The 23,620-nt window shown below is 49.1% G+C and overlaps 1 protein-coding gene and 1 long non-coding RNA gene across 5 annotated transcripts in view; one reads left to right on the forward strand and one right to left on the reverse strand.

Moving 5' to 3' along the window:
• Positions 1-1,037: 1,037 nt before the first annotated feature.
• The window catches only part of Marchf10 (membrane associated ring-CH-type finger 10), a 96,904-nt gene continuing 74,321 nt past the window's right edge, over positions 1,038-23,620 (reverse strand). For all 3 annotated transcript variants that reach the window (XM_006533905.4, NM_172568.2, XM_006533904.1), the window contains 4 exons: positions 22,398-22,507; positions 12,102-12,215; positions 4,756-4,798; positions 1,038-1,439 (listed from right to left, as the gene is read on the reverse strand). In XM_006533905.4, coding sequence (XP_006533968.1) covers positions 1,384-1,439; positions 4,756-4,798; positions 12,102-12,215; positions 22,398-22,507 — 323 coding nt within the window. In that variant the 3' untranslated portion in view covers positions 1,038-1,383. The remainder of the gene's footprint in view (positions 1,440-4,755; positions 4,799-12,101; positions 12,216-22,397; positions 22,508-23,620) is intronic.
• On the forward strand, positions 3,085-10,271 carry LOC115487808. 2 transcript variants are annotated; one of them, XR_003949780.1, is made up of 2 exons: positions 3,085-3,489; positions 6,720-10,271. It is a non-coding gene; the product is annotated as an uncharacterized LOC115487808 (long non-coding RNA). The 2 variants fall into 2 exon arrangements; XR_003949779.1 differs by having other exon boundaries at positions 3,089-3,828.

Raw genomic sequence — 23,620 nt, forward strand, 5'->3', positions numbered from 1 at the left:
TTAAAATAAATCTAAATAATTAAAACCAATGCATCATGGGTCCATTGTGGTGCTCTCTTTCTCTTTTTCTCTCTCACACACACACATACCCACACACATACACACACACCTTTATACTTCAGAATGTCCTCGCCTATTCCCTTCTGACCCTCCTGCCCCGGCCTCCTGACCGCTGGGATCACAGACAGACTTAACCACACATCACCTATGCGGTGCTGTGGATGTGCCTATGGTTCGTGCACGCAAGGCAAATGTCTCTCTTCATTTTACCTTTTTCTTTTTCCTCCTTTTTCTGTCCTGTCCCCTATTTTTGAGGACATCTTTGGAGGGAGCACAAGTATCCTAACACGGTTGTCACACTCCCACACCGCAAACATGCAATTCAATGGATGAGCGCATTTGTCCGGCTCTGTGACTGTCATCACATAACCACTCTGACACCTTCCTCACCTCCAGTTTCTGTCTCCTTTTCATTTCCCAGAGACCACAGATCTGCCTTCTGCCTAGTAGCTTTGCCTTCTCTAGAAATCGCATACAAGTGGAATCATAGACTATGAAGTCTTTGGGACGTAGCTTCTTTAACTCAGTGCACATCTTGGCACGCTACTCTCTACTTTCCACCATATTTTTCTGAAAGCCTACTTTTGTCTAGGTTTCCATCTCTAGATTTTTGAGACTAGGCCTTTCTATACAGCCGAGGCTGGCCTCCAATTTATAATCCTCCTGCCCCAGTGCTGAGATTGCAGGAGTGAACCCCCAGGCTTGGCTAAAGACTTCTCCTTCATGCTTTCCGTTACATACACACTTTTCCTGAAACCAAGCTCTGATCTTTTTAATCACCCTAGGTCTTGTAGGTCTTTGATTACTGAGTCCACACCCACAGCTGATCCTAAGTGGGACCCACTTGCCCCAGCCCATAGGAGCCTGAGATGTGTCACACTCAGGTGGTGGGTAGCAAACAGAAATGAGGCGAGTGGAGTGGGAGGCGGGGTGGGACTCAGAGCTGTCAGCCTGGGAGGAAATAAACACAAAACAAATGGGAGAATAAAGTCAGTTTACTGAATGCATGGCTCCATTCCACTCAGGGTGGGCGGAGGCCTGAACAGAGGGCCTCAGCACTGGGAGCCCAGGCTGCTGGGCTGAGGGGCAGCAGCAGGGCAGCACACGGGGGACTCAGCTGTTTTGCCTGTGCTGGCTGGGATGGTCCCTGTGGCTGCCCACGGATGCTCAAGCCAGACCCCAAGAAGGAGTGGCACGGGTGAAAATGGTAACTGCGAACACATTGGTTTCAATAAAGAGGAGGGAAGAAGGGAGGCAGAGGGGGACACAGAAAGGGCTTCTGGGTGGAGAGGTCTCTGCCGCACTCCACGACCAGCTCCCTTGCTAGATGACCCGGCCTGGGTAAATGTTGCTTGCATTACCATCTCCCGACTCGGAACCTAGAAAGCAAGACCATCTCTCAGGCTGCAGGGCCACAGCAGCTGGGCGCGGCACCACTGCCACTCTTTGTCCCACTCTGGCCTGGAACAGTGTGGGGGAACAGATACTTTAATCTGGGGCTGGGGACTGACTGCACTAGGGCTCCAGCTGGGCCAGGGGCAGCTGGACTGCAGGCTGCTCTAGGAATCTATTTCAGATGCCGGTCTGGTGATAAAGTTTGCAGGCTGAATAGAATAGGTAGAATAGCTGAATAGGTAGAGCCCTTGTCTTCTTCCAGACTGATGTTTCCAAGTTAACCCTGCTGCACAGTGGTGACAAAGAGCAGGGCAGGGTGGCACTGGGAGTGGCAGAAGGGTCCGAGCACAACAGATGGGACAGGAGAAGGGTTCTCCTTATTCTCAGAGAAACTCTTGTTCTCGTTGCTCCTTTTTGTCTTGGTTTGAGGGGACGTTTGCAGACTATGTAGAAACACTTTATCACAGTAGAATAAATAGTGTGTGGGGGAACCAGAGCAAATGACACCTGGCTGTTCACACCCAGACCCTCTCAGCTCTGTTTCTGGTCTCAAGGAGGCCCCGGCCACTCCAGCTTTCTCAGCCTCTCGCCCACAGAGTACTTCCCTTGAAAGCTGGGAGCATCCTGGAGTTGGCCCTCTTGCTTGCCTGGGTTCACCCCACACCTGCATGCGTATCAGCAGGTCGTGAGCCCTCTTCCTGGCCTTAGTTTTGGCTCTGGTGACGGTCATCTGGGCCAGCTGGGAAGCAGCTGTCAGAGAAGCTGTGTCAGGAGCCCTGTCACAGGTTGGCTCACACATCTAAGGATCTGCCTGAGACGCCCTCTCCTCAGTGTTACTGATGGGGGGGGGGTCTTTTGTTCAGGGAGTGGTGTACAGTAAGAAGGCTGACTTGGCACCACAGGGCCACAGACAGCTTGGCACCCTTTGTGCCACCCTCTGTGCCCTGACAGTTTGTCCTTTACCTCTGTGTTTACCTGGACTGAACTGGGATGGCAGGTCACAGCTGTGACTTGGTGCTGGCAGGCCATATTAACCAAATGCTGCCAAGCAGGTGAGTCATGACAAGCTGGAGGGACCAAAGAGGAAGAATGTGGCCCAGGGGAAAGGCTGGCCTCTCCTGGTTCTACTTCTGGTACCTGACTTTTGTCTTGATAGTGGCTTTGGCACAAAGACAAGGTAAGGGCTGCCAGTGGTCAGTCACTGAGGTCCGTGTGTTAGTCCCTCTTGTCCTGGGCTCCGTCCGTACAGCCTGGATTGGCTCTCCCCTCCCTATCAGTATCTGGGAAGTGTAGGCTGGGGGCAGATAGAAGGAACTTGGCCTGTATTTCCAGGAAAGAGCCTGCTGCCCTACTGCCTGTGAATAGTTGATCCTGGAGCTGGGCCAGTTCCAACTGAGACAGCAAATGAGTGGTAGACAGTCAGAGGGACCATCTGCATGGGAGCGACAGAGAAGGAAATGAATACCCTTCTTTCCTTCTCTGTGGAGACTTTTTTTTTTTGTAGTGGTGGTGGTGGAGGTGGTGGTGGTGGTGGTGGTGATGGTGGTGGTGGTGGTGGTTGGTGGTGGTTGAGACAAATGCTTCACTATACAATGCAGCCTGGAATGGAACTCCCCACAGTCTGCTTAGGCCACCACGCTGCCAGCCTAGATTCCTTTCTAAACATTCCCTGGGGATGCTCTTACACTCTCCCAGAGAGAGCAGCCTCCTGTGACAGCAGGTTTAGAAGCCAAGGTTGCCTGTTGCTTTGACCTTGAGTCTGGGGGAGCCCCCGCGGGCTCCCGGATACAGCGGTCGCACGGAGCACTAGGGGGCGCCCCTGCCCAGCCGAACGCTCTCGGACGCGCCCGTCGCCGCAGGTTCCGAACCGGGTAGCGCTGCGGGCATCTTGGAGGCGGGGCGGGGCCCAGGAGACAGGACCCTCTGAAGGTCTCCCAGTTGGGGACCAAGCCCTGCTGCCTGTCACGTCTCTGTAGGATCATGAGGCTCTCGCCGAAGCCACGCTGAGAACCCGTGCGCGGACGCCTGGCCGAGGTGCGGTCCCTGGGAGGTGGTGTGTGCAGGCAGACACACAATGGTCTTTTAGACACCTTACCGCCGCTTTCCTGGGCTGAACCCAGGCGGCAAGGCCGAGTTCTGAGCACCCAGGCGGCAGCCCTGAGATCTCGCTCAGTTGGTCTGGACCTCACATCACGTAGGGATTGGGGTTCCAAGAGCTCCTTTTGTAATGAAGAAGGGCCTTCCCCATCTCTGAACACCGGGAGCCTGGCACCCTAGGACTGCGTGTCCTGAATAGCAAACTGGTTTTCCTAGGATGCAGTCTTGGCCCCACCCTGGGGAGCTCTGGACTGGTGCAGTGTCTCTTCTGGTCAGGTATTTATTTGTGTGTGGGGGGGGGGTGTAGGGGAGGGGTCCACAAAGCATCCCTGCAATGGGCTGCATCAACCCTGCCTGTGGGCTGTGCATGAAAGACACATTCCAGAGCCCCACCCCACCGCTGGAGTGGAGTCTGTGGGAGGGCCCAGGAATCTGTGTTTCGGGTAAGTTCTCGAGATTGTGGATGCCAGCGTGGGAATCACTCTCCTAAAGCTCTCAGGGCTGGGCAGGCTTTTGTAAATTGTCTCCTTGAAGAACCCAGAGAGACCCAGTTGTCACATCCCTCCAATTCCCTGCGACACTTATTCTCTCTGTGGATAGAGTCTTCCTTAAAGCTTGCCTCTGAGCCCTCTGCTTTAATTAGGCTCATCTTCTCCAGGGGGAATTTCTATGGAATAAGAAACCAGTCTGAAGGAGGCTGGAGACCTGTTGGCTTTGTTCAACCTCTGAATCCAACAGACCCACTTGATGTGCTTAATGTCATCAAAATCCAATCAAAACGCTTGCTTGTCAAAGGAGCGCTCTCTTTGGTAATGGCTAACCAGCCTGCTTTTAGGATCTGGGAAGGAAAATCCCAGGCAGGATCCTGGCAGGAAAAACAACAAAACAAAACAAAAAAACCCAACCAACCCTCCATCACGGGCTGGATGCCAGAGGACCTAACAAGGAAAGCACTCTCTTCCGCCTAGTTGACCCTTTCCCTTGGTTTCAGGATGAATTAAAAAATCTTATCTGCTCCACATCCAGCCGTCTTGATTGATTTCCAGCTAAGCCTAACGTTTCCCGAGCTTGGTGGGGTTATGTTGCCTCTGGGTGGTGGTCATAACTTCCTTCCAGGGTAATAGATTCAACACAGGAGCAGAAAAGAGGCAACCTAGCAGGCACCCTTACTGGGGGCAGGACAGGATGCACCCCCAAACCTACTTTCATTTTCTTCCGGTCTGGGTTGTGGGTAATTTCTTGACAACTGTGAGAGAGAAGACAGTGAGACATGAATTGTTTTTACAATGCAGCTGTGAACAGATGTGTACCTCCCTGGCCTCGGAATGTCCTAGAACTCCTGTGACTCGCCAAGGTGCTGGGGATCAGGGCTGCTTTTCTGCACCGATGGAGATCAGCTTGTCCCAAGGACAGTGCAGTGATAACCCGGGTCACCTTTGCTGCTTCGGGCTTCTATATTTGGCAGTGTGAACAGACTCGCTTCCTTTCAGCAATTGATCTGAATAGCAGAATCCCTTTCTGATGGTCCAGGCACAATTTACAGGCTGCGGGGAGGGAGGCTGTGCTAATTGGCCACTTGCCTCGCCACTGGCTTTTAAACAATCGCTTGTATTCTCTGCTCGGCAGGAAGCTGCCGACCCATCCAGGCCCTGGGCTCTCTTTGTTCTGACTTTATGGCATTTTATGCCACAATAAGAAATGCTGTGGACTCCATGGGAGCCATTGTGCCAGGCTGCAAGGATGTGGGCCCTGTCACAGAGGGCTTGGTGCTATTTCCCTGGGAAGAACAGGGACTTTGTGACAGGCTAAAGACAAAACAGGGGGTGCTGGACAATGTCACTGGACAATGTCACCGGTCAACTCCCTGGCCTGGGTGGAGGCACTTCTTGTCCACAGGCTCTTTTCTGTGGCCAGGGGAGGGGGGGGGCAGGGGAAGGATGGGATTTCGTCTAGAATAGCGGGTCTTGGTAACCTGTGGATTATGCATCAGGTGTACTCTACTAACCTCTGATGCCAATGCTCTGGGCGGCCCAGGCAACCTCACTCTGCCCTGAGATTCTGTGGCAGGTGCTCATAGATAGACAGACAGACATCTGACCAGCCCTCCCATGTCACTAGGTATCCCTGTCCTGATGAGCAGAGACCCTTTTCTAACCGTGGGTCAAACCTGAGCTTTCCACGTTTGAGAAGATTTGAGTCCTTGAGACAAGAGTTTGTGTTGTAGAAACAGTTGTAAATGGGGATGGTCTACAGGAATGGACGGACCTGTGGCACCCTATCTGTCTCTGAGGCTGGCCAGTGTGCTCCCTGACCTCTGGTACCACCCTGGCAGAGGACAAAGGGAGGGTACTCTCTCCTTAAGACACCAGTGATCAGAGACAAGAACCAGACCAGGAGGAAGGCCATGATGGAGGTCTGGGGGAGCTGACTCGTACTGAGTGTCCTGTGTGGATGTAAAGGGAAACCCATTTAACTTCACCCTTCAGACCAGACCGTGCCCATCAGACTACAGGGTGAGTTAGGCTGCATGAACCAAGGCTGCCGGGGTCCTGTGGTCCCTGGAGATGCTCCTGACATAGACACCTGAGGAAGGGCCAGCTTTCTGGTAGGTACACAGAATAACATCAATGCTTCCTTCAGCCTGTCCTCTGTGCATGTGCACACACACCCACACACATACATATGCACACACACACACATGCACACACACATACACACACACACACACACACACACACACACACACACACACACACACACACACAGGAGCACTTAAGCACACAGCGGGGGAGGGAGGAAGAGAATATTATCACCCATGCTCTCTGCTGGGCCTCTTATCTCTTTATGCCACACAGCTGGTTTCTTCCAGTCTGCCCTCCAGGTGTCTCCTGTACTTATCACAAATACCAGGATGTCAGGCCCAGGCTGGAAACTGTCCAGTAGCCTCCAGAGCCACCCCTCAGCCTTTCAGCCCTGCACCCTGCCTACACCTCAGGCTCACTTCCTGCCAGCCCCTGCCACACAGCTTCTTGACATCTTCTGGCCACGCAGGTTCCCATATCTCCACGCTGTGTCTTCTGCGTGGGGTCTACCTTCCCAGCCCACTCACCCCAGTCTGTCTGCCATGATCTTTGAGATTCAGGCTAAGCATCATCTTTGCATTTCAGCTGACAAAAGCCATGGCAGCAACATTGCCAAAGCAGGAGGGACAGAGGGCGAAGGACACACCCTGCGAGGTCAAAGGTCAGGCCTTCTCAGCAGCAGAACGGGAGATCCTAGCTGGAGATCTATCTGCCCTGGAGAAGTGTGCAAAAGTGGGATGAGAATTCCTCATTCCATCTCCTCATCCGCTTCAGTCTTCTATCACAACACAGACAAGTTTGTCTCTTGGTCACACATGAGCGTTCTCAATTAATTAACTTATTTTAAAATGTGCTTTACTTTTAAGTGTGTGTGTGTGTGTGTGTGTGTGTGTGTGCATATGAATGCAGGTGCCCTTGGAAACCAGAAGAGTAACAGGGGACTGTGAGCTACTCAAAGTGGATGCCGATAACCAAACTTGGTCTCTGCAAGAGTAGTACTCCATCTTAATGGCCGTGCCATCTCTCCAGCCCCATGTGCTCTCTCTGTAGACGCTGAGCCCCTTATAGCCAGCATTTGTCTTCATTATTTCTGTATTACCAGGATATAATTTAGAACTTGGCACACAGTAGGTTCACAAGATAAATGAGTATACCTTGAAGTCTCTCAACAGATGTGTACTGTCCTTTCTCTAGAATGACACTCAAGACTTGCTACCAGAAAGAAACAGATTCTGATTCAGAAATTCCTTGGCCTGTGAAGCCCATCTGAGCATTTGTTACATCCCAGACACTTTCGGGGCACCAGAGACCCACGGTTCCATGCCCAAGTTGATAAAGAGTAACCACACACCTCACTGTAGCTTTCTTTGGCCCCAGTGTCCCTGGAATAGATAGTGCCCAGTGCATGGTTTGTAGTCAGACATGGGTAACCCTGTGTCTAAATGAGAGACAAGTTTAGAAAGCCTGGTTTTATCTTCAAACAGCACAGAAACTGTCTGTTGCCGGGACCACAGGAAGCCCAGCAAGGCCCAGTTACAGAAGATGTGATATTGATTTCACAGTCTCTGTGTGTTCCCTGGACCTGTGGGTTCTCCAGTTATTCTTATTCTTATTTTGTTTTTACTGTTAAGGCCAGCCTGTTACCTGGCCAGCTTGCAAATTTTACTAATATTATAAGGAAACTTTCTCCTATGTTTCTGTTGCTACTAGGAAACTTTCTCATGCCCAAGCTGCTTACATATTCTGTTATGTCCTGTGCCCTTGGAAACCAATCACGATAGAAATCAGAACTGCTTTGTGTAGTTACCCACAATAAGCTTGGACCCCAACCAACTACCCAGCAGCACTTCCTGCGCCTGTGTGTGAGCTTTTATGGTATTTGATTTTATAAGTTACCCCTGGGATGGACCTCCAACATAAGAGAGACACCCGCACCAATATAAGAAACTGTCTGGAATAAGACTTCTGTTCTGAGTAGTGGTTGAATAGAGTTTAAGTTCCTAAGACCTCCCTGGGAACTGACATCCTACTTGGCAGAGACATGTATGTGGGAAACTGACATCCTGGTTGGCAAGTTAAGACATGAATGTTAGACAAGGCAAGTCCCCTACCTCAGTTGAATACCCCAACCAATGAGGGCAGCATAAGTGTACAACAAAGACGTGTTCCCAAGGAAATCCCTATCCCTAAATCCTGATTAGTGGAATAACTTGGCCCAGATGTTGGTGGATTTTAGGCTTAAAGCCCTGTAGGATCTTAACTCAGCTCCTGAGCCTGGATCGTGGCCCTGATCAACCAGCCCTGGGCCTATACTTCACAAACAATCCATCTCTGACTGAGGTTGGTGTTCATGTGGGTTGTGAGGTGACTCCTGGACCCCCAACGTTATAGAGATATGGATTTTGTCTCTCAACTTGATCTTAAGATCCTCAAAGAAAGGGAGGCATCAGAGTATCACATACAGTCACTTTCTTTGATTGAGTCTCATCTGTGAGAGTTGGTTCCCATTGCTGGCTTGATTAAGAAACACCTAGGGTGTTAATGAGGCTCATCATGGGTGTGTCTGTGAGGGAGGAAGACCCACCCTGAATGGGAGTAGAGCCATCCCATGGGCTGTTGTCTAGGACTAAGTAAAGAATAAAAGGAATCAGGCATGGTGGCACACACCTTTACTCCCAGAACACAGAGAGGGGGGAGCAGACAGACCTGTGAGGTCATAAGCCAGCCTGCTTGGTCTACATATTGAGTTCCAGGCCAAGTGGGGATACACAGAAAGCTCTTGCTTCAAAAAACCAAACAACAAAACGTTAAAAGAGAAAAGCCACTATTCACCTCTCTACGCTTTCTAGTCTGCTGAGATGTGAGTGGGTTTTCTCCTGATCCTGCCGCCTCAGACAAGCTGGGCTCACCACCACGTGCTTCCTGCTCTGTTGAATATATGTCCCCTCGAACTATGCACCAAAAATAAATCCTTCCTTCAGTTGCTGTCTATCTGTCTGTCTGCCTTCCTGTCTGTCTTTTTTTTCCAGGTATTTTATCACACTGATAGGAAAGTGATCTATCACCTCAGCCCCCCAGGACAGCACAGTGCATGCTGCATTGAGGAAGTGACAGTCACCACCCTTGAGAGCCTGTGTCACAGGGTCTCATCATGACACAAGCAAGAAGCCTGCTATGGGGAACTTCTCCAGTCCCGCTAGCAAAGGAGTGAGGCGTCTCTTCTGGATTCAGTCCATCCCCTTTGCCAAAGGCTACCTACTCCAGTTCTGGGAATCCCGACACAAAATCCAGAAGCAAGTGGATTTGACACTCTACTAGCTTCCTGTTTTCGTGATGATGTTTCTTTTTTTAAAAGATTGAGGGCTGGAGAGATGGCTCAGAGGTTGAGAGCACTGACTGCTCTTCCAGAGGTCCTGAGTTCAATTCCCAGCAACCACATGGTGGCTCACAACCATCTGTAATGGGATCTGGTCTGTGTGTGTGTCTGCTTTCAACACGGGTTTCCTCATCAAGGAAGGTTTTGGGATTCTTTGACATGTACTCTCTCTCTCTCTCTCTCTCTCTCTCTCTCTCTCTGTGTGTGTGTGTGTGTGTGTGTGTGTGTGTGTGTGTGTGTGTGTGTGTGTGAGTGTAGTGACTAGGAAGGCCAGAAGAGGGTGTTGGACTCCTAGCGCTGGAGTTAGGCTGTTGTGAGCCCCCTAATGCTAATGTGGGTCTCCTTCAGGAGCAACACGACTCTTAACCGCTGAGCTGTCTCTCCAGCCCCCGTGGAAACCTCTTCACGGGCTGTTTATAACCAGTCACTGCTTCATGCTTGGAGTGGGTGAGATGTATTTCAAGGCTTCCCAAGTTAAATGTGAGCTGGTTAAGTGTGAGAAACTGGTCCCTTCCGCTCTGGTTCCCAGCTTGCTTCTGACACCACTTTATTCCTCGTCCAGAGCGATTCGCCAGAAGTTTCCTGCGATGCGATGCTGTAGGGCCTTGATCTCCACCCACGAGACTGCACTGTCGGGTCTGTGCATGTTTGTTTTGTGGCCTCACTGGCTGATGTTGCTTCTGTTTGCTGGCCATCTGTGACCCACATCAACCCAGATGCTTTGAAGTTCAATGTGTAATAAAAAAGTTCTTTAAAAGATATGGGATTATGAAAATGAAGTCACAGAAATGTTAACAAAGGATCATTTCCTGCTTCTGGTCCTTTTCCTTTTCCTTTTTTTTTTTTTTTTTAATATTTCTATGAAGAATTTATGTCACCATTAAAACCATGGGAGGTTACAGAAGGGCAGGCCTGGGTCACAGAGAGGATGAGATTCCTCCAAAGACAGGTTGGCAGAAACCCAGCCTGGTTTTTTTTTGTTTGTTTGTTTGTTTGTTTGTTTTGTTTTTAATTGAACACTCAGGGTCTGAGGAAGAAATTTAACCCAGGAAAAAGTCAAAATGGGCCTACAATTCCTGTAACCAATGGAAGCTGATAAATTCAGCATTTTCTCTCTTAGAGTCTCACATCCTAGGCCAGCCTTGAAATTGCTATGTAACCCGAGGATGGCCTTGAACTTCTGACCCCCTGCCTCAGTCTCCTGAGTGCTGGAATACGTGGCCGGCTCTGGCTTGGGTGGTTCTGGGGATCAAGCCCATAGTTTCATGCATACTGGACATGCACTTTGTCAACTGAGTTGCATCCAGTGTGAAATTTCCTTCTTTTGCTTTTGAAATAAGGCTTTGCCATGTAGACCAGGCTGGCCTTGAACTTAGAGTTCCATCTACCTCTGGCTCCCCAGCGTGGGGATTTAGGGCCCTGAATCCAGTGCTTTTAATAGAATGGTTCCATGCAGCTCACAGTGGTCCACGGAACTGCAACTTGTATAAAGAGGGTCGAGCATGGCTGCCTATACGGGCTCCAGCCTATGGGCGGTGATGGTGTTGGGAAATGTCCGCAGTCCACTTGAGGAAGAGGAGGAAGAGGAGGAAAACAGAGAAGGGAGGAAGAGAAGGATAAAGAACAAAGCAAAGAGAAAGAGGGGTTCAGGGCTGGGGTGCAGGTGACAGAGATTGCGTCCAGCACCACCAGAGGCTTGACCACTGCCATACTGGCTCCTCCTCCTGCCGTACCCCAGCATGAGCAGATATCAGGAGCAAAGCCTTGTGGGGCATCCTGGGAGTCCCAACACTGGCAGTGTAGTCAGCTGCTGGCATGATTGGGCTCCTGCCCTTTCCTCACAGAGTTCTTGCCTCTTGTGACCATAGGTGGCCATTTGATGAAGTAAGAAGTCCCCAAGGGCCGAGATGCTGAGACTTCACTTGCTTAAGTCCAACTATCCCCTTTATCCTGTGTGATTCTTTCTGGCTCCACTCTCTTGTTAAAGGAAAGCCATTCCAGTGCATACATGGTCACTTGTCATACAGGGGCCACCATCAACGCCTTTACTTCTCAGCCTGCCGTCAGGCTTCAGGGATGGACACACACATAGGGACACACAGACACACAGGGACACACAGACACACGCACACTATACCCTACTGTCCCAAAACACATCAGCAGAGCTGATATCTCAGAGTGTGACCCCTCACAAGCTCTCCAGTGTGTAATGCCCTGCTTCTGCACAGCTGCACAGCTTCTGTGTGCTTGAGTACCCACACTTTCACAGAGCATACACTTAACAACAGCGTTCTTGCACACCTCTATTGGTGGGGGGGGCGGTTGCCCTAGAGACTCCTTCACTGGCATGACCACTGACGACCACTTGCTAGCTATTTGCATTTGACACTTAGGAGTCATGTGATTATAACTGCCTTCAGTCAGAGGTCACTGCACATACACTTAGTGGCTACTAAATCTTAGACCTAACAGAGTGACAGTCCCAGTCCTCATCAAGTGACCATAAGGACTTCAAGAGATGCATGTCTAGGAAACAGCATCACGTGGTGTCCTTGGCTGCGCAGCATGCTCCTCCCGGAGCCAGGACTTACCCTCTCTCTGGAAGCCCGCCTGTAGTTGAGTGCCATGAGCTCCGCGAACCTCTGCTCATATAGGTGCAGCAGCAGCACCAGGTACAAGCCTGAGTTCATCAGCTCACTCTGTGCCTGCACGTGGAAAAGAAAGTCCAGAAGTCATCTCCAGACTAGTCATGCACTCAGCCACGGGGGTGGAAGGTAATAAGTGTGGAGGAAGCAAGAAGGGGGGTGGGGGGGAGAGCTCAAGTCCAAAGGAAGGTCTGCCTCCGGGAACCATGGGACCGAACTGGAGGAGGCTCAGGGTGGTAGAGCACAGCCCCTCCTGCAGTTCTCTGCCACCCAGGGGAGGAGGCTCCAAAAGTTCCATTTGCCAGGCTGATTCCCATCCCACAGACCTTTGAGAGAAGTCACTGAACCCTGTGCTATGGGTTGCACAGGGCAGGAATCCTCAGGGTTTGCTGCTGGGACCTGATTTCCCCGGTCACAGAATGGGCCCTGGTCACAAACAGCTACAGCAGAGGTCAATCTGAGAGGTTGGTTGAGTGCAACCTTGGTGGGAGATGTTTTTGATGGCAGGTGGCAGGAGTATGTTAATGACAGAAGGGTGTGTGTAAGCATGTGCGTGTATGAGTGTGTGTGTTTCTGTGTGTGTGTGTTTGAGAGAGAGAGAGAGAGAGAGAGAGAGAGAGAGAGAGAGAGAGAGAGAGAGAGATGCAAAATTCTCTCCTGGCTGATGTGGCTAGCATATGCTGACAGGCGTTCGTTCTGCATTTTTTAAAAAAGGTTTCTTCCTTGAGTATTTTATACATGCATACAATATATTTTGCTCATATCCACCCCCAGTCTCCTACTAATCCTCTCAGACCTTTCCCCACACCCGCTTCCCAACTTTATGTTCCTTCCTTATTTCTTATCTTTTATAACCCAGAGCCCAATTAGCTCTGCTTGGATGTGCACAGATGTGCGCTGGAGCACAGGCACAGGACTCCTCCCAAGGACCACACTCCTGGATCAGCGATCATCTTCCAATAAGTCCTGCTAGGCCTGGGGCCCGATGAGTCCTTCCCCGAGCCTTACCAGTATTTGGGATTTTCACAAACCTTATATGCGCAGGCTGGGAAGATGGTGAGGTAGGGAGTCAGATTAGGCAGAAAGAGTCTGGATATTATATTATCTCCTCTCTCTCCTGTCTTTCTCTCTGTGTGTCTCTGTCTCTCTGTCTCTGTGTGCAGTGTGTGGGGGTGTGTGCCTGTGTGTGTGTAACTGCTGGTGTCTTGGTCAGGAAAGCTCTTAGAAGACACACTTTACAACCCTGCCACATTGGGTGTGCTTCATTTTCCCAGACCTTCCTTTGCCGAGAGAACAGGCTCCGGACCTTAGTTTGGTATAGTTCTTCATGGACTTATTGACGACCTCACCTCACCTAACGGCCCCTCCTGGCTGCCTGTCTAGTCCTGTTTGCCTTCCTAGAGAGGGTACCTCACTAGGGTCTCAGCTGGCTCTGGGAACCCCAGGGCCTTTGCTCGGCCTTTCTTTGGTCTGTTGTTTTCATGCATATATTCTGTATATTGCTTGTCTCTCGGCCTGGCATTGTCTATAACTTTGTTAGAGTTCTCAGCGGCGTCACTTCCTGTGGGAGCCTTCCTGTGAGAGCTTCATTTGTCCTAGGCATTTACTCTCTGGCTCTTAAATACTTGTTATGTACTCTGTATCTTGTACTTGCAAATGTTTCTGCCATTTGTTGGCAAGCCAGTTGTGTTTTCTTCTTCCTGGCGCTTGAAGCAGAAGCTGTGATTCGAGGGCTGGACATCCAGCCTGTGGCTCTGTAGTTCCTCGGTTGTGCTCCAGGGCCCTTCCCAACTCACCCCTCCCAGGAGCACTAGTTAGGACTCCCGTCTGCAAGGGGAGGAGGGGGGTGGGACACTCTATGATCCCCATCCGTTCTCCCACCAAATCCCATGGGTGGTGGTGGTCCAGGATAGGTTTGCCTGTGCTGGGGAGCCGCTCAGACACAGGGGACAAAAATCCTCTGCTGGGGTCACGACCTTTTACACGTCCTTGGGAAGGGTCAGAACCATTGATAGCGCCCAAGTTAGCAAAGCATAGACTCCACAGGGCGGCCTCTTCAGGCAGCTCATCTTCTTCCTGAAGCTGCAGAGCTGCTTTGCTGGCTGTCCCCCCCGGTTCCAGGTTGATCAAGGGCAGCTCAGGAAGCTGGAGCAGAATCCAAGTCTCCTAGGACCAAGTGGCTGCCAGGAAAGACTCAGAAGCAGAGCAAGGATCGATGTGCCCTTCCTTGTGTGTTTGGCTATCTCCGGTTCTTGGTGTGACAAGTGGCCTCAAGGTCACTGTGCAAGGCCTCTGTACTGTCTGTCTTTCCGGACTGAAACTCACTGTCTAGTAGACTTAGACTTCTATTTTCAGCTTTTGATTGTGTGTGTGTGTGTGTGTGTGTGTGTGTGTGTGTGCAAACGTGTCCATGAGTGTGTGCATCTGTGTGTACATGCACAAAAGAACGTGTGCTCTTCTGACTTCTACCCCAAACAGGCATCTTGCTTTTTTATTAGCATTTTCCCTTTTATCCCTATCCACCTTCCAAAACCACCTCCTCCAGGAAGCCTTTCTAATGTGCCAGATCTTACCCCTCTCTCTGCTAGAGAGAGAGGGGTTAGGTGTAGGGCTTTTGGAGCAGCCTCTGTGACAGGAGATGGCAAAGCAACCAGCTACAAAATGGCTTGGACTGGTTGGGTTTGTCAAAGACTTCAGGAAAGTCATTTACTTTTTATAGCTCAATGAGGCCTGGAGGCATGTAGATGGGAAAACACCCGCTAATGTTTTCTGCAGATAATTTGAAAAGTCACTTCTAGTAGATTGGCCTCTTCTCTGTTCTGTGGGAGGGAACCTGTCACTCAAGCCATAAATATCCTCTGCATAACGCACTGCTGACTCGGGCTCTGCTGGTCAGAGAGAGGCATGTTAGCATGCGTCCACTGCAGCAGATCGATCCCAGGGTTCCTGGGAAGTGCGTTTTGGAGAATTATTCACTGGTGCCACCCCTGATGCGATCTGGGTCACTCTGCCTCTCATGTGGAGTTCCTTTTGTCACCGGCCTGCAGAACGGGGTGGGGCCGCTAGGGCAAGATGGCATGGGCACTGTGGACAGGACCTCTGAGAGCCTCTCTGTCTAGTATCCATTACCTTTCCCCCCAGCTCCTGTCTCTTGGTTTCTTTAAAACTAATTACTGTACATGTGTGTATACAGGTGTATGTGTGTGTGTGTACATACACATGTGTGCATGTCATGGAAGGCAAGTAGAGGTCAGAGGAAAACTCTGTGGAGTCAGTTTCCTCCTTCCTGGGGTGGAACTGAGGCAGCCGGGCTGGAGACACAATCACCTTTATTAGAAGAGCCATGCAGCCTGCCTGTCCTTTAACAGTCATTGTGGTCAAGAGATGTGGCTCAGATGGAACGTGTCAGCATCCAGATCACACAGGGCCGAAGCTGACAGCCTGGCTGCGTGTTTTATGAAGCCTTAAGTGTGTTCCAGAGAAGCCCCAGGATCTAAAGGTGATTAGAGGCTTGCATATGTCTAAGGACATCTGCCCTTGGCTGAGATGAGGCAAAGTCAGGCCTGCGCTTCAGAGAAGTGACGAAGTGACGGCCAGAGGCCACCAAGACCCTCAAGTGCCAGAGCAAACGTGGCAGGGGTGCATCTCTGGGAGACAATGGGTGTGGTTCCTAAAGTGTTCTCGGGTGAGAGGGTGGACCAGGGCCGTCGACACCGGGACTTTTAGGAAAACCATTTTAACTGTGCAGTGTGAGGGTGACTTCAATTCATAAAAGGGGACAGGTCACCCCTGTTCTGCCTGTTTCCTGCAGGCGTTATGTAAATTGGGCTAACACAGGTGGCCTTGATATTTTGCAAAACAAATATATCCTGCAGGAGGCCAGGACTAAAAGTGGGGTTTTGGGAACACTGTGCCTGAGGTCTGTGGACAACCCTTTTGCACCTGGACTCCTGGGGTCTGGCCCAGTGCCTGGGGCACAGTGTGTACTCAGTAAACATATGCACAGGTGAACCAAGTATAAAACCTTGGCTTTTCCACAGCCCTTTCTCTGACACTGCACACACACACATACACACACACACACACACACACACCCATGCAATTCTGCTCACTTGTATTCTTCATTAGAAGGCAGTCTTGTTGGCCCTGGGTACTCTAGTTTATCACAGCACTATGTGGGACACACAGCAGGTGTTGGCATCAGGACCTCCCAAACCTATGACATCTCATAGGTGACAGCTTGACCTGTAGACCTGTTGCCAAGGCAACAGGCACATATTCCTAGAATCCACTTGGCTCACCTCCCACCTTTACCTGCGTTACATCATTTTCCATGCCTGCACTTTGTCTCTCCCTCCCAATAAAAGCTCTTCCACATGGAACTGTCTTGGCCTAGTGTGCTGTTGAGACATGACCTGCCATTCTAACACATCAGTGGGTGCTCAATAAAAGCTTTGAAAGCTAACCTTTTATAGTATGGATATTTTCCCACAATTGAAAACAAATGATACCCTGTCTCCATCCCAGGCCAGTGGAGCTTCTGGAGTTACACCTGGGCATCAGCATTTGGACAGGGAGAGAGATTTGCTACTAAAAGGTTACAGACTGTCATCTAGGGTGTTAAGCCATGGAGGATTTTTGCGTGGTTTTGTTGTTGCTGTTGTTTATGTGAGACAGAGGCTGTGAAGCTCATGCTGGTCTCAAATCTACTATGTAGCTGTCAAAATGTTTGAAGAAAAAAACCTGGATACAGGCTAATGACATATGAGTCAAATTAAGTCCCCGCTAAGGGAGACTTTTGGTTTAACAATGATATTGTAGTTTCAAAATTATGTGCTTCACAATCATGGTTATTAATTTTGGGTGTATGCATATATATATATATAGAGAGAGAGACATATATGTGTGTGTGTGTTTAATAGACTATTTATTTCATTTATATGAGTACACTGTAGCTGTCATCAGACACACCAGAAGAGGGCATAAGATCCCGTTACAGATGGTTGTGAGCCACCATGTGGCTGCTGGGAATTGAACTCAGGACCTCTGGAAGAGCAGTTAGTGCTCTTAAATGCTGAGCCATCTCCCAGCCCTGGTGGGAGGGATATTTTAAGGAAAGGTAGCTTTAAGTTATAATGGTAATGCTGGGCGAAATTTATGTGGCAAATATTTATTAACTGCTTATTTTATAATAAATATTACTGCCTCTAGATCAGAACTATGTATTACGATACAAATTGAGGCACAAATGCAAACCGCATATGCAATTTGAAAAATTACAGCAGCCACGCGAGAGTTTTAAAAACCAGTGAGATTAATATGAACAAGGTATTTTATTAACCCAGTATATCTAAAACATCACTTCAATGTATAATTATAGCTATATGTTGCTTAGGCCCAGAGACACATTCTGGGAAATGTGTTGCTAGGTGATTTAATTGTGTGACCGACCATCAGAGTGTTCTTAAACAAGCCTAGATGGTTAGCCTGCTATACTTGGAGGCCTGGCGGTATGAAGCGTTCACACACACACGTGCAAGTCACACACACGTGCAAGTCACACACACGTGCAAGTCACACACACGTGCAAGTCCAGTGTTTGTGAAGAAGGTGTTAAGCTGCCTAGAGGGTTATACTTCAAAATTATCAATGCGACATTTATTTATTTGTTTTATTTATTTACTCCCTCACTCATTGGAGTGTGTATGGGAGTGTGTGCCACAGGGCACAGGAGGAAGGCAGAGACAGCCTTTGGAAGTCAGTTCTCTCCTTCCACCAAGTGGGCCCCGGGGTTGAACTCAGGTTGTCAGCCTTGTGCTGCAAGCACCTTTACTTAGTGAGACATCTCACTGGCCCCAGAGTATGAATTTTATTGTATTTTTTTTTTGGAATTCATTCTTTCACAAACTCTCCATTTTGCTTCCAATTTTGAGGAAAACACCCCTGGGTACAGGTTCCTAGCCTGGCAGGCTTTTTCATTCCATTCTTACATGGTTCTTTGAGACATAAGTCTTATCTTTGCATTTAAAGAATTTTATATTGATTAGTGTGTGTGTGTGTGTGTGTGTGTGTGAGTGAGTGAGTGTTTTGCCTGTGCGTGTGTATGTGCATTACATACATGAAGTGCCCATGGTGGTCTGAAGAGTGAATATGATCTCCTGGAGCTGGACAGTTAGGAGCCACCACGTGGTTACTGGGAACCGGACCCGGGTCCTCTGAAAGAGCAGAGTTAGCTCAAGGCTCTTCTGTGAAACCAAGCACCCCTTGCTGTGATGTCCATGTCAGAGGCGTGGTCCCCTGTTAGGAGCGGTGAAGCCTTTAGGGAGGAGACCCGGGGAGGTCCTTAGCTATCTGTGCTCTGGAAGGAGAACCCTGAGTACCTTCTCCCTCTGCTTCTTAGCTGCGAAGGTGAGCAGTCTGCTCCATGACACTTCTGCGCAGAGTGCCGCTCTCACCAGAGGCCCAGAGTAATGGGGCTGGACCTTAGACCTTAGGCTCCAGAGCCAGGAGCCAAAACAGAGCTTTGGGTAACATTCCGGCTGTGAAGGACGGAGTGGAAGCCTTATCTGGGGAGTGAAGTGGAAATTTAAAGAGTTCTTTGCAAAGTCGGTTGGATGGTGTTTTGCTGGAGCAAACACGTGAAGGAACATTTCATTAAAGTGGACACAGGTGTGAAAGGCTAAGGCCGACTCATGAAGAGACGTTTCAATGAAGCAGACAAGGGAGAGAGGATGTTCTGCTAAGGCAAGCATGTGAAAGGACCCATAATGAAGGATTCTTTGCTAACAACACGCATGTATTGGTCCACCTTACACTGCATAGTCGAGCTGCATTTGTGGGGACTCCACAGAGAGAAACGCACCAAAAAAACCCTGATGATATGCTACAGTTTCTAGCCACTTCCGAGGATTCAGGTTGATGGGATGCACATGCAGAGGCAAGGCACGTGGAGGACACATGATGTTTGGAGGGGGTATAAATAGGACTCCGCAGAGTGATAAAGATGGGTTGGTTTGCTGGCACAGCTAGCTGTCCAATGCTTGTGGGTCTTGAGTCTTTGCTGATCTTCGCTTCCCTGAGAGAGGCACAGCTGAGAACTTCTGTTGTCTCTCCGGGTCCCACCTGCTGACTCAAGCAGAGGCTGGGACCTGGCTGTCTCTGCTAGGTCACCTCTGTTGCTAACCTGACTCTACTAAACTGGACTGCGGGTGTATCCATGAAATGTTTGCCAGTGAATTGAGCTGCGGCTGCCTGCTAACCTGTGAACTGAACTGCCGACTTCTAGAGCACACAGACAGGAGTTGCTCCAAGGAACTTTCTAAACAGGTCCACTTCCCCCGTATCCTTTCTTTTTCCACTACCTCTGGTGGGGGGGGGGGGCTACAAGGGAGGTTAAAGTGTGTAAGAACCATCATTAAAAATAAGGTTTGAAAAAAATTGAAGTTACAGGGGAGAAGGCAGGATGGGGAAGTAAATAACAGGTCAGGGTACACAGGGCTCTCTGCTACCTTCATAGCCAGCAGAGTGGCCAGCCCCGGGAGGCAAGAAGGCCACTCAGCTCAACACAGCTCAGTAGCCAGTGCTGCTTCAGACTTCCGGAGTCTGACCCAAGTGGTTTATTTTAGGCATATTTAAGCACAGCACAATTTGGTGGGAACTTTTCTGCTGATAATTAACTCAATTCTGCGTGCACAATAAAGCACATGTATCTCTCCCCGAGGGACAGAGTAAGCTAAGTGCAGGTCAGCCTTGAATCCACTGAAATGCTTTGTGAAGTCCACAAGGATAGGATCTATAGGTTGAGAAAAGCAAGGGTCACACCAGGCTAGAAAACACATCTGCTCCAGCCTCCTGCGTTTATGATAGGATCTGCACTTCTTCCCTTGAGGGAACAACCCTGTGTGCTAACACTGCAGGTTCCTCTGGTGCTCATCACAAGCACAAAGACTTCTGGGATTCCTACAAGGGCATGTGTGAATAGGACCAAAGTATAGTCATGTGTGTATGGAAATGTTTCTTTCTGAGTTTTTAAAATTTTATATGCATGAGTGTTCGCTTGTATGCGCGCCTGCTATCTGTAGAGGCCAGAAGAGGGCATCAGATCTCCTAGGACTAGAGTTACAGAGGGTGGTGAGCTGCCGTGTTGGATGCTGGGAATCCAACCTGCATTCTCTTCCAGAGCAGCCAGTGCTCTTAACCACTGAGTCATATTTCCATCTTAAAAAAAAAAATTTTTTTTTGGTTTTACAAGACAGGTTTTCTCTGTGTAGTCCTGGCTGTCCTGGGACTCGCTCTGTAGACCAGGCTGGCCTCGAACTCAGAAATCCGCCTGCCTCTGCCTCCCAAGTGCTGGGATTAAAGGCGTGCGCCACCACGCCCGGCTTTAAAATGGTTTCTTATGCTAAGTAAAACACTAGTAACTTGAAAATCCACAAGAAGCTGGGAAGCTAATCTAACCCTATTGTTTAAAGGGTGTCTGGGAGGGGAGAGGCTTAGATAAGGGCATCAGATGAAGACCTGTGACTGTGTCCTGGCTGGACTTATAAGGAGCAAGATCAGAACACAGATGCACACATGTGCACACACATGCACACTATCTGTCCCTTTTCCTGTGATACTGTTTTCTGCTTTAGGAATCTGCCAGCAAGCAGACAGACTATCACCAAATATGAGCCCTTGAACCTAAGAACGTGATCTACATAATAAGCTTTCTGTGTGTGTGTATGTGTTCCTGTGTACTCAGCATAGACAGCCACTATCCCTGTAGTCCTCAACCTGTTTTCTTAATAAAGTTGCCTAGCCTTATAATATTGAAAAATGGATGAAGTAGTCAGAGTTTCCATGGCTTCGATGAAATACCATGACCAAAAGGCAAGATGAGGAGGAAAGAGTTTATTCGGTTTACATTTCCAGATCACAGTCCATCATGGAGGAAGTCAACAGGAACTCGCCCGGGGCAGGAACCTGGAGGTAGGAGCTGGCTGATGTAGAGGCTCTGGAAGGGTGCTGCTCACTGACTTGTTCATCGTGGCTTGCTCAGCCTCCTTTCTTATAGAACCCAGGACCACCAACCCAGAGATGATGTCACCCACAGTGGGCTGGGGCCTCCCCATTTAATCACTGATTAAGAAAAAGTCCTACAGGTGGATCTTATGGAGACATGTACTCAACAGAGGTTCCCTCCTTCCAGATAACTGAAGCTTGTGTCAAGTTGACATACTGCTATCCAGAGTGGGAAGTATAGATTTAATATAAAATTATATAATATTTTTCTTTTCTGTGTCAAGTACTTGATCTAGTGTGTATTTATTACATACAACATGTATTGATTAGAATGAGCCACCTTCTCATTAGCCACGTGTGGCTTGTTGTTTCTCTATTGGAGAGTGTAGTTCTAAATAAGAGATTGTTTGCCTGAGAATTAAGTGATTAACTTTTGCCTTGGGCATAAATCACCTTCCCACCCGAGGTTAATTAACTTTTTCACATTTTCAGCAATGTGATCCAAATGCCCCAGGAGAGTTTTCTCCACTTATCCCATTCCCCAGTTCCCTGGGTGTTAAAAAGCCCACAGTCAGCAAGTTTCATGCTTATTAGCCTTAGGTAACGCTGCTCCTCATTACCCAGGTTACTTGATATTTAAGTTGGGGGACCATTTCCTCCAAGACCTTAAGTTTATTTTCTGTTGTTATTAAATAACTTCAGCAAATTTGGACATGGGCCCTACCCAGACTTTCTTGGTGTTTTTATGGGTTCAGTTGGCTATTCCAGCTTCCCCCTTGTCTCCCTAATAGCAGGTAGATATCAATCCAGGATGGCAAGACTTCTCGGTTCCTCAGTGTTCTGGTTTAGTGGCACACTTTCTCAAAGACGTGAGCCAAATAGACTCAGATCCATATCACACTTGGGCTTCTTATAATCCGTAGGCCAGAGAGATCAAGTTGCTTTCTGCTCAAGCATTTAACCTACTTAGTTATTAAAGATTTGTTTATTTTATTTTATCTTTATGTATAAATGTGTGCTTGCATGTATGCATATGTGTGTGTGTGCACGCATGCACTTGTGTACCTTTGGTAACCACACATGCCAAAGACTGCACTGGGTACAGTCGTGAACCATATGGGTGCTGGGAACCCAACCAGATCCTCTTGAAGAGCAGTAAGTGCTCTCAACCATTAAGCTCTCTCTCTAGACCCTCTGCCTACGCTACCTCAGGAAGAAAGTGGCAGTGATGTGTCTTACCCGGGATTGCTGGTGCTTGTGGTAGAATTCGGTCATGTTGAAGTCATCCAGGTCGACCAGTAGGCCTTGCTTACACATCTCACAGGTCTTTACAGTGCCTAGATCTGCTCCTGGAATCAAGAGTAAGAATCATGTAAGAAGGCAGATCAGAATTTCTCAGTGTGCGCGTGCGTGAGTGCACACACTCACATGCACACACACACACACACACACACCCCTGAGTCTGTTTGTGCCAGCACTTTGGACAGGTGCTATTTTGAGATTGAACTTGTGTCCGAGTTATGAATTTCAAGCTTCAATGGTTTTCATTTGAAGTCAGCCATCTTCTGGAGAAAATGACCTTGACCCTGAGTTCTGAACATCTTTTTCCCTCTGTGGACATTTATTTATTATTTGAGCTTGAGGCAGGTGAAGTCTCCATGACTTCTAAATAACAGATCTTGTTTCTATCTAAATATGTAGGCATATGGTTCATAAAATTGAAATTGCTACACGAAAGTGAATCCTCTCTAACACGGGTCTTTGCAACAGGAGTGACTATTGGACTTCCGGTCTCCCTCACCCCTTGCAGACCTAACATAGTTCTGTAATAAAAAAATTAGTACCAGATCCACAGCAATGGCTTTGGCTACCAGATTTACCTTTGCTCCCACCAGAGAAAAGGGAGCAAGGGCCCAGGTGTGGATTCTAGTTACAATGGTATCTGAGGCCAGCAGAAGCCTGAAGTCAGGCTCATTTGGGAAAAGGAGTAGAAGGCCCCCTGTGCTGCAGTACTTACAAAAATGAGACCAGTGCTGTTTCCCCAAGGCAGAAGCAGACACTACAGAACCATTGCTGTTCTATGGAAATGGGAATGCTGCACAGTTCCCCCAGTAGAGTTGCAGGGCTCAGTTTGTGTGTCTTACTAGAAAATATCTGTTACCTGCATCTATTTAGTGAGCAGGGCTTTGCAAACTTATACCCCAGTTGTAGGTTTCTGTGGGAACTAAAAGGGGGCTGGGGAAGGAGGGAGAGAGAGGATAGAGTTCAGTCCTATCACGCTCGTCAGAGTTCCTCCTATGCTCTGGGTAGGCTGATGTGGGAGGGCTGCCAGATGCTTTCCGCTCGGCCCCAGGTGGGCATCTAAGCCTCTGATCTTACTTGATGGGGGTGTGCAGGTGTGTGTGGGTGGACAAGGGGCAGCCCCCGACCGGGGAGCCCTGAGGTGACACCCTGTGCCCCAG

The sequence above is a fragment of the Mus musculus genome, chromosome 11 (assembly GCF_000001635.26).
Source record: "Mus musculus strain C57BL/6J chromosome 11, GRCm38.p6 C57BL/6J".
Lineage (NCBI taxonomy): Eukaryota > Metazoa > Chordata > Mammalia > Rodentia > Muridae > Mus > Mus musculus.